Source organism: Sebastes umbrosus, chromosome 21 (assembly GCF_015220745.1).
Source record: "Sebastes umbrosus isolate fSebUmb1 chromosome 21, fSebUmb1.pri, whole genome shotgun sequence".
Classification (NCBI taxonomy): domain Eukaryota; kingdom Metazoa; phylum Chordata; class Actinopteri; order Perciformes; family Sebastidae; genus Sebastes; species Sebastes umbrosus.
The window spans coordinates 24746508-24762392 of record NC_051289.1 but is presented as its reverse complement, the minus strand read 5'-3'; the positions used below and the strand labels follow the sequence as shown (position 1 = coordinate 24762392).

General features: G+C 39.6%; 1 protein-coding gene across 1 annotated transcript in view; it reads left to right on the top strand.

Annotated features, from left to right (window-relative positions):
• Nucleotides 1–8702: 8702 nt before the first annotated feature.
• The window catches only part of LOC119480320 (protein NLRC3-like), a 28532-nt gene continuing 21349 nt past the window's right edge, over nucleotides 8703–15885 (top strand). Inside the window, exons 1-3 of the mRNA XM_037756466.1 lie at nucleotides 8703–8785; nucleotides 9953–10058; nucleotides 10746–12565. Of these exons, the coding sequence (XP_037612394.1) occupies nucleotides 8718–8785; nucleotides 9953–10058; nucleotides 10746–12565 (1994 nt within the window). The 5' untranslated portion in view covers nucleotides 8703–8717. The remainder of the gene's footprint in view (nucleotides 8786–9952; nucleotides 10059–10745; nucleotides 12566–15885) is intronic.

The following is a 15885-nucleotide window of genomic DNA, read 5'->3' as shown; positions in this document are numbered from 1 at the left end:
GACAGTTTGCGGGATGGCCCGCACATTTTCTCGACTGGTCTAGAGTTTGCGGCACGGTCCGCACATTCTCACGTCACGTTGATTTTTATACATCCCGTCGTGAGTGTGAAACACAGCGTACACAACATTTTAGTACGTGCGCACCGTTTATACATGAGGCCCCTGGTGTTTCCCTTGGTGCTTTGGTGTCTTGTGGTTTGTGACTGGTAGTTTGTGGTGCAGTAGCTCCCCCTGGTGGTGTGATGGGCTGTAGTGAATCCAGTTACTTGAGGGTTTCTTTGATGAAGCTGTCTACTGAGGGTGATCGGTTTTGGATGGTTTTGGATTTGTTGGCAAGCTGCTCGCGGCGGTACAGGCGTGGGTCTTTGGGGGGTTTTGCAGGTAAAGGTTGGGGCTGTCTGGGTTTCTGCTGGTTGTCTTGTTCCTGTGGTGGTTTGGTCCTGTTGGGGTCTTTTTGTTGGTGTTTTTCGGTTTTGGGGGGATAGAGGGGTTTTTGTGATGGGTGTAGACTTTTTCCTTCTATTGAGAGTTTATTTTTTTGTTTTTCTGGTGCAAATGCTGACGTCCAAATGTTCTGCATCTCTTCCTTGGATCGGGGTCCGGTTGCCATGGTTACTGGGTGATGTATGAGTGTTTAGTGTGTGTGTGTGTGTGTGTGTGAGTGTGTGTGTGTGTGTGCGAAAATATATAAATGAATAATTAAATAAATAAATGTATAAATATATAAAATAATAAGCAGAACAGAAGGTTGCGACAGTGTTTAAATGGGGCTAATATGCCAGAGTGCAGTGTTGTGGAGAAGGACAAGGAAACAGCATTGAAACAGTTGGCTAGGCTGCAGTACTGGACTGAATACATAAAATAAAATGAGGATAAAACTAACAAGCGTTATAGTGGCAATTAAAAAATAAATACACACAAAAAAAAGACTTAGAAGGGGGAAATAAAATACTGGCTTCTGATGTAAAACAAGTGATTGTTGGTGATTGTTGGGGTGGGATGTGCTTGGTGAACTGACTGGTGGTGTTGAGTGAGGGGTGAACATGATGCGGAAGTTAGAATCCGTGTCTGGAGAATGATTTAGTGATGTGTAGTGATGGGAACTCCGGCTCTTTTTAGTGAGCCAGATCATTTGGCTCAGCTTACCAAGAAGAGCCGGCTCTTTCGGCTCCCAAACGGCTCTTAGTTTTACCACTTCTGCCTTTTATAGTTCAGCCAAATTTAACGCTGTTTTGACCTTTGATTAGTATGTGTGCACTTATATCACTTAAATTATTCAATATATTTATACTAAACCTTATAATTTACAGAATACCGTAATTTTACATGCTGCTTCGTTTCCGACTGTCACTCATCTTGTCTGCTATTCGCGCACCGCACTCCTCTCTCTTTCTCTTGCTCTGTACCTGTAGACCGTCAGCATGCTGCGCACCCCCGGCCCTCCCTGCTTGATGGTATGATCCTTCTCTGTCATCACCTGATTGGTCGCACGGACATCATTAACACTACATTCAGTCACAGTCAGTGCATGGAGTGCCCGTGGCGCAGAGAAGATCGTCCTATCATTCTGCCTTGAATTAATAAAAAAAAATATTTTTTTTAAAACGGCTCTCGGATGGGAGCCGGCTCTTATTGTTCACTTAAAAGAGCCGGCTCTTTGAACTGGCTCGTTCGCAACGAGAACAGGTAAGTGTAGAATGTGCAGAGTGCTACTGAGTGAGGTGAGTGAATGTGACTTACAGTTTTTCTCAATTGTTTACACACAAATACTGGGACTTGACACACAATGACCACAACATGTAACTCATGCACCAACCCCCTGAACCAATTCTGCTAAACTACAAGCACAATTCCTGCTTTACACTCAAATTGCAGTTCTAAAACACACTTTTTTCAAAACACTACACACAATTCTCTGCATTTGGCACAATTTTCATGAAGAAAATCTCGTTTTCACAAGGAACACACTGTTATTCAAAATTCTAAAGTCAATTGCCCTACTATGCACACTGACTCATCACATGGGCAAACACCTGTCACACAGTGTAACAATTAGCAATCATGGAAAGTGTATGACCGAAATCCACAAACGCGTATACCCCTTCTCCAAGCTATGGAAGACGCATGTGGAGATATAGCAGTTGATGCTTTTCATAGCTGGATTCGACATGCTAAGCGATATTTCCCCCGCTGCTTGGCCAGGGAAAACATTGCTTGTGATGTGGATGAGGTGCTGTGGCCAGACCGAAACAGAAGAGAGGATGCAGCATAGTTTTTTTTTTCTTTTTTTTTTACTGTAACTGTATACAGTAAATTCTTCTGTTGTTTTGTATGTAGACCACTGTATGTGCAACTTTGTGTTGGTTGGGATGTTCACTGTGTACATTGTTTTTGTGGGGAAAAGAAAATATATTTGTTACCGTGTATTTGTGTATTCTGAGTATAAAAACAATATTCTAAAATATTTTACAACACACTTATGTATGTACTGTCTGTAGTAAGTGTAACACTGAACAAAAAAAAGGCCTAAGTCATCATGATGAATGGAGAAGAAGTGTTTTCCATTCATCATAGTGTTTTACATTGAGCACATCAGTGTTCAACTGGTTCTTATAAATGTCTATTCATATGATGGTTTGTGTGTGTCATTTGAAAACAAAATACCATTTTGAGAAGAAATAACATTGTTTTGAATGTAAAGTTTCATTTTGCAGGAGAATTGAGGGGTTTTGCCCAATGTGTGTGTGTTTTTTGATTTGTGTGTAGAGTTCTGAGAGTATGAGGCATGCTTTCAGAAAATGTGTGTAAACAATCGAGAAAAACTGTAATTTCGTTAAAAGGCCATGCCTATGTTGGCTTAAAATAAATGAATAAAAAGATAAAAGATCAAGTAAAAAGGCTTATCCTCTCCGTTATGGTGGCGTTGGGCTCCTGCTGCATTCCTCTCTCCTGTTCAGCTCAATTTTCAATTTGAGTTTAGCAGGAAACAAACACTGAAAAACTCAGGTGATCGCTCGATAGAGAAACGCTCTGCTTTGCTCTCGCTCTCGTAGTGATACGTGCTCTCTCGTTAAAGTTAAAGGAACGAGGGCTGGGAGGAGGAGTTAAAGGAGCGAGGGCCGGGAGGAGGAGTTAAAGGAGCGAGGGATGGGAGGAGGAGTTAAAGGAGCGAGGGCCGGGAGGAGGAGTTAAAGGAGCGAGGGATGGGAGGAGGAGTTAAAGGAAGGAGCAAAGGGAGGAGAAGCAAACACAGTATCAGCAGTGATTCATGGAGAGACCTTTGTCTGGTCAGCTAACATTACTGCCAAGCAGCTGAAATATAGAGTGATATTGTGCTTTTAGCTGACGTGTGTCGCCTCACTGTTTTGAGCGATGCTCGTTCATGTCTATTTAGAGCGAGCAAGCGCGAGCTCGACGCTGACTTTCGTTGATTTCAAGGCCACAGGTGTCGCTGTTAACAAGCATTTCTGAAAGTTACAAAAATAGTCCCTTTAAGATGATGGAAACTGGATTTGAAATCAAACTCGGCACACAAGTTGCACAAACATTCACGTGGACTCAAGTATGAACTGATTAGAGTTTGGTGGTCAAAGCTCAAAGGTCACTGTGACCTCACAAAACACATTTTTGGCCATAACTCAAGAATTCATATGCTAATTATGACAATTTCACACAGGTGTTTATTATGATAAAATTATGAAGTGACGACATTTTGGACAGACGTGGATGTGAACTGTAACTTGACTGGTTGGGGGAGGCAGACAACTGTGAGGTGGTACATCTAGTTTATTTTCTTTATGAAGAGAAACTGGTTTATTTATTTCATTCGTTGATTAAGTATTTTGAGTTATTTAATTTTGAAATAAGTTAGCTAACTTTGCGATATTAACAAAGAAACGTAGCTAACGTTAATGTTAACGGTCACTTTCATTTTTTAAAACTTCAACATGTTTCTGTGGTTTTCTGTCCACATTTTAAGATGAACTAATATCTGTTACTGCACTGGACAGTGAACTCATCGTTGTAGTAAAGATGAGACTGCAGGTATTTTGTCATATTAGTATTCAACAACTGTGTTTGACAGAACCTCTTTAACATCTCACACAATAAATCAAAGTTGACAGTGTTCCTCAACAGGGAGAGAAAACTGCATGTTGACATGTTATAATAAGTGCAGGAGTTTATTCTAGTATACGTTACAGTCCCAGTAGCTACAGTTTGAGCCTCTCATGTCTGCTTAGCTCTGTGACTTGAGTTTAAAGGTCAGACTATTTTCTGATAAAGTCCTTCATCAGCAACACTTAGAGCTGTTTTAAAGACTCCACAAAGACTCTTCTGAACATCTGCTGCAAAATAAAAACACATTTTTAATAACTGGAAAAGGCACGTCCTTACTCTTTTTTTGTAAAACACAAGCAAAATGTTCACACCTTTTTGTATGATATTGGAAGAAACATCAATATAAAGAAATGTAACTCATATGATAATATAACATATTTTAAAATTGTGCTTCACATTGTACTAATTGAGCAATAAGATGTCATTTCTGGCCACCATCTGTGTTTGGATGATGAAGAAGAGTTGCACAGTTGCAACTCAGGAAAATGGCTGAAATTATTTTTTATTGTGTAACAGACAGAATCATTTTTCATCCAGATATTCAGAAGAATTTTATTTGTATAATTCTGTAAAAGAAAACAAAACAGAAACAAATACTTGAGTTATACAGCGGGTAAAATAAGTATTGAACACGTCACCATTTTTCTCAGTAAATATATTTCCAAAGGTGCTATTGACATGAAATTTTCACCAGATGTTGGCAACAACCCAAGTAATCCATACATACAAAGAAACCAAAACAAATAAGTTCAGAAATTGAGTTATGTGTAATAATGTGAAATGACACAGGGAAAAAGTATTGAACACATGAAGAAAGGGAGGTGCAAAAAGGCATGGAAAGCCAAGACAACAGCTGAAATCTATCAGTAATTAGAAAGCAATCCGACCCCTTGTCAGTGCAAATTAATATCAGCTGGTTCAGTCCCAACTGATGGCCTATAAAAAGGTGTCTTATTACCAAGGTGTCACACAAGAAACATCTCATGATGGGTAAAAGCAAAGAGCTCTCTCAAGACCTCCGCAACCTTATTGTTGCAAAACATAGTGATGACATTGGTTACAGATGCATTTCTAAACTTCTGAATGTTCCAGTGAGCACTGTTGGGCCATAATCCAGAAGTGGAAAGAACATCATTTCACCATAAACTGGCCAAAACCGGGTGCTCCTCGCAAGATTTCTGACAGAGGAGTGAAAATAATTATCAGAAGAGTTGTCCAAGAACCAAGGACCACTTGTGGAGGGCTTCAGAAAGACCTGGTGATCTGGTGAAAATTTCATGTCAATAGCACCTTTGGAAATATATTTACTGAGAAAAATGGTGACGTGTTCAATACTTATTTTACCCGCTGTATACTAAATAGATGTATTAACATGATTTAAAGATAAAGCTGAGATCTCTCCATTCCTACACCACCAGGTTCTTGTTTGGTTGGCTTCGGGAGTGTTACTAGATCAAGTTTTACACCCTTCATTCACCACACGACCACTCATCCATCTCCTGACAAACTAATCACACTGACTCACACACCTCATCACCTCACTATGGTTTTTCAACTTCTTAAAGAAGAACAACATTTTATTTCATTTTTGTATTTTATTTTTAGCTTTAGTAACTTTAGTTCAGTTGACTTTCTTGTCAACTAAAATAAAAGAAGTTGTATGCATTTAATTGAATTTTTGCATTTCGTTTCATTTTTACAAAGACCGTGAATCGAAGCCTCATTGAAGAGAACGGAGCTGCAACAACTTATGAGACATAATAGAGCATGGGGATGAGCATCATATACTTCTATCATTATATAACCCTTATACACTTTCACTCTTTACTTTAATTAATGAATTCATGTTTATTTCTGATGTATGACTAGAACAACTTGACACACAGTGCTGAGCTGCATCTCAAATTAATCTTCAGGTTTCCAGCTTTCAGATGATGTACACCACTTCTATGTGACATCTACTGTTAACTTCTCCCCCTAAAGACCCCCTGGACCCCCCTAAATAAGACTAAAATGGGTCTATTGTGGGTCTCAGAGGGTTAATTCAGCCTGTTCAAGCCGAGAGAGATTCTTATGAACACATCATGTTAAATGGCTGTGAACACACACACACACAGTCACAGATGAACTCAGCTGATTTCCTGTAAATGGAGAGAGGAGGAGCCACACTGACCATGTGATCCAGGCTCATGAGAACAGGAAGGAAACTGAAAGTGTTCAGTCAGTTCAGACGAGTCGACGGAGCAGAAGGATGAAAACTAAAGACTGAGGCAGGGTGAGTGTTAATCCAACATTTTATTATTTCACTGTTAAACTCTCTGAGTCAGTTTCCTCCCTGTGGACTGTAGAGGAGAGAAATGTTAGAATGAACTCAACAGTTTGATTCATCTGTGAACACAATGTTGTGATTGGCTGAATAATCCTCATTAAACCTGCTGTAACCCAAGAAAACAAGCAGAGATTTAAAGAAAAGTGACCAGGTGGAATGCTGGGTGGTTTTAATATACTGTATACTGTGTGTGTGCGTGCGCGTGCATGTGTGTGTGCGTGTGTGTGTGTGATAGAGAGAGAGAGGTTGTGGGTTACTTCCTGTTCTCTCAGTCTTCTCTGTGACTCTTGAACAAACTTGTTTTCTTTAAATGTTCACAGTCAGTGTTCCGGTTTTATCTCTCAGACTGACTTCAGATCAGAAGATCAGTGATTGTGTGGAGGAAGAGGAGGACAGAGCAGAGTCTCCAGTCTCTGGCTGTCTGTCTATGAAGAGTAGAGTGACTGGTCCAAACGTCTTCCTGCAGTCTTCAGTAATGAACCTGGACCCTCAGAGTCAAAGTAAGAGACTGTTTTTACTGTAAGTTGACCTGGTGGACGATGATGCATTGAGGATGAAGACAAAACATTCTGCTAAAAGATTTATATTCCTCAAAATGCAGCTTCATGTTGTACTGATTGAGCAAGAAGAAGTGTCATTTCTGGCTACCATCTATGTCTGGATTATGAAAAAGAGTTGCAACTCAGGAAAATGGCTTAAATTATTTTTTATAATGCAACAGACAATAGTTTTTTCTTTCAGATGTTTAGAAGAATCTTAGTCATATAAGTCTGAAAACAAACAAACAGAAACAACACATTAGTTTTTAATCACATTGATTTAAACATAAAAATGAGATAACATTTGACTAAAACTAATTTTAATTCAACCTGTTCAAGACAAAAGAGATTCTCATGAACACACCGTGTTAAAACCGTGATTTGTGTGATACACACGCCCTCATAGATAAACTCTGAGGTCAAAGGTTTCCTGTAAATGAATATCAGAGCAGAAGGATGAAGACTGTAGACTGAGGCAGGGTGGTAGCAGGGCAGCGAACCTGAAATATTTCTAGCAATTGTGCATTTTGCGATAGAAGCAACAGATTTGGCACAGATGTAGGTTTATATGTTATGAAAAGATGTAGACATAGGGGCGCTGCAAATTTTGGCACAAAATATTCCAAAATGTTGCAGAATATTTTCATTAGCAGTAGAATTGACAGAGATATTGCTGGACAAAGGTCTGGGTCACCAGTAACTTCTAATCACAGTTAAAGCGATGCTGAACTTTGGTAGAACTTTGGGTTGCTAACTAGCTGTGATATATGACCAACTAAAGGAGATAATCACTGATTGCTCCCGTGAGCGGGTTATGGTTTGTTATGCTTTTTTTCCTCTCTCTCTATTTACTCCCTTGCTAGTGAAACAGGTTGCTTTCACTCATGACCCGTTCTGTTGAGTTAAAACAAACTCAGGTCTGTTTGCCCGGTTAGTACAGTTTGTTTGGGCTGGTGTGAAAGCTCATTCAAACTCTGGTGAAGACCAAACAACCAAACTCTGGTCCACCTTAAACGTTTGGTCTCGGTCCGCTTCCAAGCGAACTCTGGGAGCGTTTCGTTTCTGGTGTGAAAGCAGGCAAACCAACCACCAGCAGATATGTGATTTTAACATGATTTCAAAAGCTAAACTACTAATAAACCCATCTGCTGATGGTGAAATCTGTTCAGGAAGTGATCTTATCGATCTGTATTTAAACGTTCAGGAAAACCACCCTATGTTTATCCTGACAATGCTACATTCTGTTTCATACCATCTGCCTGAATATACCTGTATTCACCCTCTGTCTGAAACGCTCCTTTTATACACTACGAAAAATTTGCTTCAAATCCTGGCGCTCTTCCCGGGGGCTTGATTTAGCAATATCTAAAGATATTCCTTTAGACTTCAGTAATGAACCTGCACCCTTAGACACAAAGTAAGAGAGCTGCTATATTCAGATATCTACACAAATGGATTTGCCAATTAAAATTTAACAAACTTCGTCAAATAATCTCTTGCTCTTAGTATCTGTGACAGCTGTCAGTCACCTAGAAAAGATGTAATCTAATCTAAGAAAACGGCTACAAGCTTTTAAACCTCCTTATTGTCGACAGTAGCAGTAGTTTGTGTGTTTAGAGCGACCTTAATGACCTAAAAAGAGATTCATGTGATATGAATAACATCATCTTGGTGTTTGCAGAGTTCAGTACAGACCGAGAGCAGAGTCTCCAGTACCCAGCTGTCTGTCTATGAAGAGTGACCGGTCCAAACGTCTTCCTCCAGTCTTCAGTAATGAACCTGGACCCTCAGAGTCAAAGTAAGAGACTGTTTTTACTGTAAGCTGACCTGGTGGACGATGATGCATTGAGGATGAAGACAAAACGTTCTGCTAAAAGATTTATATTCCTCAAAATACAGCTTCATGTTGTACTAATTGAGCAAGAAGAAGTGTAATTTCTGGCTACCATCTATGTCTGGATTATGAAAAAGAGTTGCAACTCAGGAAAATGGCTTAAATTATATTTTATTATGCAACAGACAATAGATTTTTCTTTCAGATATTGAGAAGAATCTTAGTCATATAAGTCTGAAAAAACAAACAGAAAAAGCATATTTGTTTTTAACCACATTGATTTAAACATGAAAATGAGATTTGACCAAAACTCATTCAAATTCAACCTGTTCAAGACAAAAGAGATTCTCATGAACACACCGTGTTAGAAAGCTGATTTGTGTGATACACACGCCCCTCATAGATAAACTCAAAGGTCAAAGGTTTCCTGTAAATGAATAACAGAGCAGAAGGATGAAGACTGTAGACTGAGGCAGGATGAGTGTTAATCCAACATTTTATTACTTTACTGCCAAAGTGTCTGAGTCCGTTTTCTCCCTGTGGACTGTAGAGGAGAGAAATAAGCCGCTGCCACCTTGTGGTTTCCCAGCGCTCCAATGGAATATGCGCGTCCATGAGCAAGTTGCAGTTCTTTTTTTCCCCATCATGTTATATAGCCTCCAGAATAATATCAATGTTTTAGTGGCCAAAGAGAGCTGATGTCACTTTGGGTAGTTTAGTTTGAGTTAGTTAGGTTTGAACTGAGGTTAGAAGTGGTCTAAATATTGAGGTAGAACAGCAGTCTAAGACACAGCATGTAACACTGGTGTTCCTTGTGTTCCTTGTTAGAATAGAATAATATCAATGTTTTAAAAATGGCCGTTGTTCCTCTTTAATAAACAAACTTCAGTCAGATCACTAAATGTTCAATAAGACAGTCAGACAGGAAAAGCAGCTAATTCTTGTTTATTAAATCAGGAGAGTTAAAATAAAGGAACATTTTCATCACAGACTGAATGCTGAATTCAAATAGAAAAGTAACAACACTTTAACTCTTCTCTGTGACCATCTGAGCTTCAGCATCGACCAAGTCTTGATATTCTTCACCAACAATCAACAAATGATTTTAGTAATAAAGTAATGTCTCCACAGAGAGAAGAAGATGAGTCATGCTTCTGTGGAGGAGCTGATGTCCAGATCCAGAACAAGATGTGGACCTCAGACAGCCAGTCAGACCAGCACTGTACAAAGTAAGACTGTAGATCGGTCTGATGATGTCTTCATGTCTGGAAACAGGACTTGTTGTTTTAATACACTGACTATTGTTATGACAACTGTTTAATATCTGCTCCACCATACATATCTGCTCTGCATCACTTCCCTTCTGAATCTGAACTCAAAAGAAATTATTTAATATTTGTATGTTTTGTTTTTATGATAGCACTCTGTCTTTGCCTTAACAATCAGAATACTGTTTGTTTTCTATCTGCATCAACATCACTGTTCTATCACAGACAGACAGTCATACTGATGAAAGGGGAGTTATTTTCTTGCCATTGTTGCATAACAATGCATGTTCATGGGGCATCTCTTGTTGGGTCTCTAAAGTATAGAGTACGGTCTAAACCGAGAGTCTAAAGTCCAGAGTCTAAACCTGCTTTATATGAAAAGTGTCTTAAGATAACTTCTGTTATGATTTGACTCAATATGAAAATAAATTGAACTGAACTGAACAGGAGCCACAGACTAGTTGAAAAACTATTAAAAATAAATATAAAAATCACGTTGACGTTTGTTTTGACTTCAAGAAGGGATGATGATTTTATAACCTTTACTTCTTTATATGTTCTTATATGGATTATTTTCATATTGGCAATGAAAATAATGTGTCTTTGTTTTGTCTTAAACTTGTCTCTCTCTTTCAGCAGATAGGTTTCTGCAGGAGGTTTTAGATGAACATAAGATCAGTCTGAGGAGGAGATGTGAATGTGTGACTGAAGGAAGTGATGAAACAGGAAGTGTAACCCTCCTCAACAGGATCTACACTGAGCTCTACATCACAGAGGGACAGAGTGAAGACGTTAATACCCAACATGAGGTGAGGCAGCTTGACACAGCTTCCAAGAAGAACAACCTCCTTAACGCTCCAATCAAGTGCCAGGACATCTTTAAAGCCTTACCTGACCAACAGAGACACATCAGAGTCGTTCTGACGAACGGCGTCGCTGGCGTTGGAAAAACCATCTCAGTGCTGAAGTTCACTCTGGACTGGGCAGAGGGCTTGGAAAACCAAGATGTCAGTCTGGTGGTTCCGCTTTCATTCAGGGAGCTGAACTTGTTCAGAGATGAGCAGTACAGTCTTCTCATGCTGCTCCATGTTTTCCATCCAACATTACAGAAGGTCACAGCAGAGAAGCTCGCTGACTGTAAAGTTCTGTTCATTTTCGACGGCCTGGATGGAAGCAGACTTTCACTGGATTTCAAGAACAAGAAGGTGTCTGATGTCACCCAGAAGTCATCAGTCAACGTGCTGTTGACAAACCTCATCCAGGGGAATCTGCTTCCCTCAGCTCTCGTCTGGATAACTTCCCGACCTGCAGCAGCCAATCAGATCCCTCCTGCATGTGTTGACAGGGTAACAGAAGTACGAGGCTTCACTGACGCCCAGAAGGAGGAGTACTTCAGGAGGAGAGTCAGTGATGAAGAGCTGTCCAGCAGAATCATCTCACACATCAAGACATCCAGGAGCCTCCACATCATGTGTCTAATCCCAGTCTTCTGCTGGATCACTGCTACAGTTCTGGACCACATGTTGACTACAGACCAGAGAGGAGAGCTGCCCAAGACCCTGACTGACATGTACTCACACTTCCTGTTGGTTCAGACAAAGAGGAAGAAGCAGAAGTATGGTGAGGGACATGAGATGAGTCCACAGAAGCTGACGAAGGCTGACAGGGAAGTTCTTCTGAAGCTGGGGAGGCTGGCGTTTGAACAGCTGGAGAAAGGAAACATCATGTTCTACCAAGAAGACCTGGAGCGGTGTGGTCTTGATGTCACTGAGGCCTCGGTGTACTCAGGAGTTTGTACAGAGATCTTCAAAAGAGAGCGTGTGATCTTCAAGAAAACAGTCTACTGCTTTGTTCACCTGAGCATTCATGAATTTCTGGCTGCAGTCTACATGTTCCACTGTTACACAGACAGCAACACAGAGGTACTGGAGACCTTCCTGGGAGAAGAATATGATGAGGAGACGGATGATGATGAGGAGTGGGGTTATGAAAGGGAGAATGACTATTGCTCATCTTTGGATGTCTTCCTGAAGAGAGCCATGGAGAAATCCCTTGAAAGTAAAAATGGCCACCTGGACCTGTTTGTTCGCTTCCTTCATGGCCTCTCTCTGGAGTCCAACCAGAGGCTCTTAGGAGGTCTGCTGGGTCGGACAGACAACAGTCCAGAAATCATCCAGAGAATCATCAAGAACCTGAAGGAGATAAACGGAGATGATACCTCTCCTGAAAGAAGCATCAACATCTTCCACTGTCTGACGGAGATGAACGACCACTCGGTACATCAGGAGATCCAAGAGTTCCTGAAGTCAGAGAACAGATCAGAGAAGGAACTCTCTGTGATCCACTGCTCAGCTCTGGCCTACATGCTGCAGATGTCAGAGGAGGTTCTGGATGAGTTGGACCTGAAGAAGTACAACACATCAGAGGAGGGACAACGGAGACTGATTCCAGCTGTGAGGAACTGCAGAAAAGCTCTGTAAGTCCAGATGTGATAAACTTTATAGATCAGTATAGATTAGTAGTTTTGTTCTTCCAATATACACACTATAAATTATTCTTAAAATATAATATTCTTATAAGTGTTCCATGTGTTTATTACATAAATATATCAGTTTTATTTTGTCACAGATGTTCTTGAGCTGTTTCAAATGCAGAGTTAAAAAATGTTTCAGTAGGTTGTGTTTCTAGCTGTTAAGTTAATGAACACTTATTCTATTTATTTCTAATAATTGTTACATTTTACAGTTTTTTCTTATTTATCTTTTGGGGTGATGGAGACGACATGTGAACCTGATAAAACAAATGAAAAAAACAAAAGATCAGCCGGCTGGTGGAGCTCTGGGTCTAACCGGTGTAACGGCAGCAACAGAACGTTTGCTGATCCGGCGGGGAGTTGGGGCGGTCCTGGGATTAGAGCCCTGGTGCTGGGGTTTCGTTTTCTCGTTTCTGTCACTTCCAATTTAATCCAGACAGTGCAGCGACCGCTCAGAGCATGTCTGTTCAGAACGGGCCGAATGCTTGGCTTGTGTTGTTGCTGCTTGCAGCTTTCTCGAGAACAGCTCATACAAACAACTTTACACTCGACATTGCACCTCCTTGAGTCTTGAACAATACACCTGCCATGACATAGTTGCATCACAAACCCAAGTCATGGCTACAAGAAAGTCGAGGCCTGACCTTGCTGGTTGGCAGTAGATATCTCTGCAGCACAATACATTGATGTATTTGGCATAACGTCAAAACTGGTACTTCTTCACATTCCTTTGATAATGTTAGTTAATTCTTTTACTGTTTTGAACTAAAATTATGGCCAGATCTTACATGTTGCACCTTTTAAAGAACCTGGAACAAAAATAAAAAAACTAATTTCTGTTGCCTCCACACTGATTTCCACTGTATTTATTAGGGCCCGAGCATCAACAACGTCGGGCCAGCGAAGGCCCTATTGAAACTGTAAGGATTATTATTATTATTAAAATGAATTGCCTTTTTGAGGGCCTTAACATGCTCAAAAAGTTGTTAAACTTTGCACACTTAAAAATGTTTAGATTTTAAGGGTCTCAGGCTTGGGTGTTGCAAAATGGCTCGCTAGCGCCCCCTAGAAAGTTGAAAACAAATTGAGCCTCTCGCTACAGATTCACCTACATGTATGAAATTTGGCAGACAGATGTAACATGTGAAGACGCACAAAAAAGCCTCTTGGAGGTATGCTCAAAACTCAACAGGAAGTCAGTAGCATGGCGGCCATTTGGCGTGATTCGCCATGAAACAGGAAGTTGCTGTAACTTCAGCATACTTTGTCAAATCTGCTCCAAATTTCTCAGCCATGATGGTGTTGTCTTATACCGCTGCTCAAATTGCCATGAGCTAGAAATATGAAACTTGGCCCAATAACTGGAAATGATGTGCAAATGCTTCTCCAGAAATATGACCCTAATCGGCCACATGATGGCGCTGTAATTAACGGCCAAACGCGTGATTTTGGAAAGGCCACACCCCTCACACCGTAAGTCTGATTTACTTGAAATTCAACACCCATGTCCAGCTTTATGTGCTCTACAAAAAAGCCTCTTGGCCCACTAAAATCCGCCCACTAGATTTTCCTCCTTTTTTAATAGTTTGAAAAACACATTTTTGACATTTCCTCCTAAACCAAAGCTCCAAATACTGAAAAATGTTCTGTGGCTCATTATTGGACCAACTTCATCACAAATTGCATAAACCTTGTTGATATCTGATTTTGTTTTCAAGATATTGACCAATGAACTTTAAGAGGGTGTGGCTCAGCCTATCAATAGACCTAACTCCACAAGCGTTTGGCCCATCATCTCAAAATTTACAGGATATGTTCACAAGTTTCCCTGAAACATATCCTGAAAGTTTCATTCAAATCGACCTCTAGTGGGTAATACCAGTCACACTATACTTCAGAAATTGTAAAATCAATTAATCTAGGCTTGTTGCAGTAGTTGGTGTTACCGGTGTTATACGATGGTCGGGCACACACCGATTAAAACACCGTCGTTTTGCTTTTTTTTTTTACAGAAATAAAACCCATTTAGTTCATTTTGGCGGATCAGTGCCATGTTATCAATAGATAGTCGGATGACGGACTTTAGAAGGTGACCAAGAACGCATCTGTTCCATTCGTCACAACTCCAAGCAGAAAGTGACAGATTTCACACAAAGGACCAGAGAGTGTTGACAGACAAGATGATGTGAAGCGAAAAGGAAAAGCGCTTATTTGGCAGTATTTCAGATTTAAACCCAATGCTGTAAGGGAACGTTATGTTGTTATGGACGTTATAACGTTAATGAGCCCATCGCTGCGTGGAGGACGTAGCATTCTGACTTTCATTTTTAGTTTGCGGTGGAAATGGAGAGAGAAGACAACACAGGACTTTGAGGCTGTTCATACAGAGTTATCATCTATCAGCCATCCAGGCATGTGTGCGTTCACCAATAAGTGAGTTATGTGTTACATTTGGTGCCTTGAGTTTATATTGATGTTGTTATGTGTTCTGTTTGTTAGCATAAAGTCCGCTAGCCACATTGCTAACGCGCTAACGGTTGCTGTCAGTAGGCTAATATGTGTAGGCTGCTCTGAATGACACTCTGTTGTGATTAGTATAGTAGTATTAGTATAGTATAGTAGTATTAGTATAGTAGTAAAGTATAGTAGTATTAGTATAGTAGTATTAGAATAGTATAGTAGTATTAGTATAGTAGTGTAGTAGTATTAGTATAGTAGTGTTAGTATAGTAGTATAGTATAGTAGTATTAGTATAGTATAGTAGTATTAGTATAGTAGTATAGTATAGTAGTGTTAGTATAGTAGTATAGTATAGTAGTATAGTATAGTAGTGTTAGTATAGTAGTATAAGTATAGTAGTATAGTAGAGTAGTATTAGTATAGTATTATTAGTATAGTATAGTAGTATTAGTATAGTAGTATAGTAGTATAGTATAGTAGTGTTAGTATAGTAGTATAAGTATAGTAGTATAGTAGAGTAGTATTAGTATAGTATTATTAGTATAGTATAGTAGTATTAGTATAGTATAGTAGTATTAGTATAGTAGTAAAGTATAGTAGTATTAGTATAGTAGTATTAGAATAGTATAGTAGTATTAGTATAGTAGTGTAGTAGTATTAGTATAGTAGTGTTAGTATAGTAGTATAGTATAGTAGTATTAGTATAGTAGTATAGTATAGTAGTGTTAGTATAGTAGTATAGTATAGTAGTATTAGTATAGTATAGTAGTATTAGTATAGTAGTAAAGTATAGTAGTATTAGT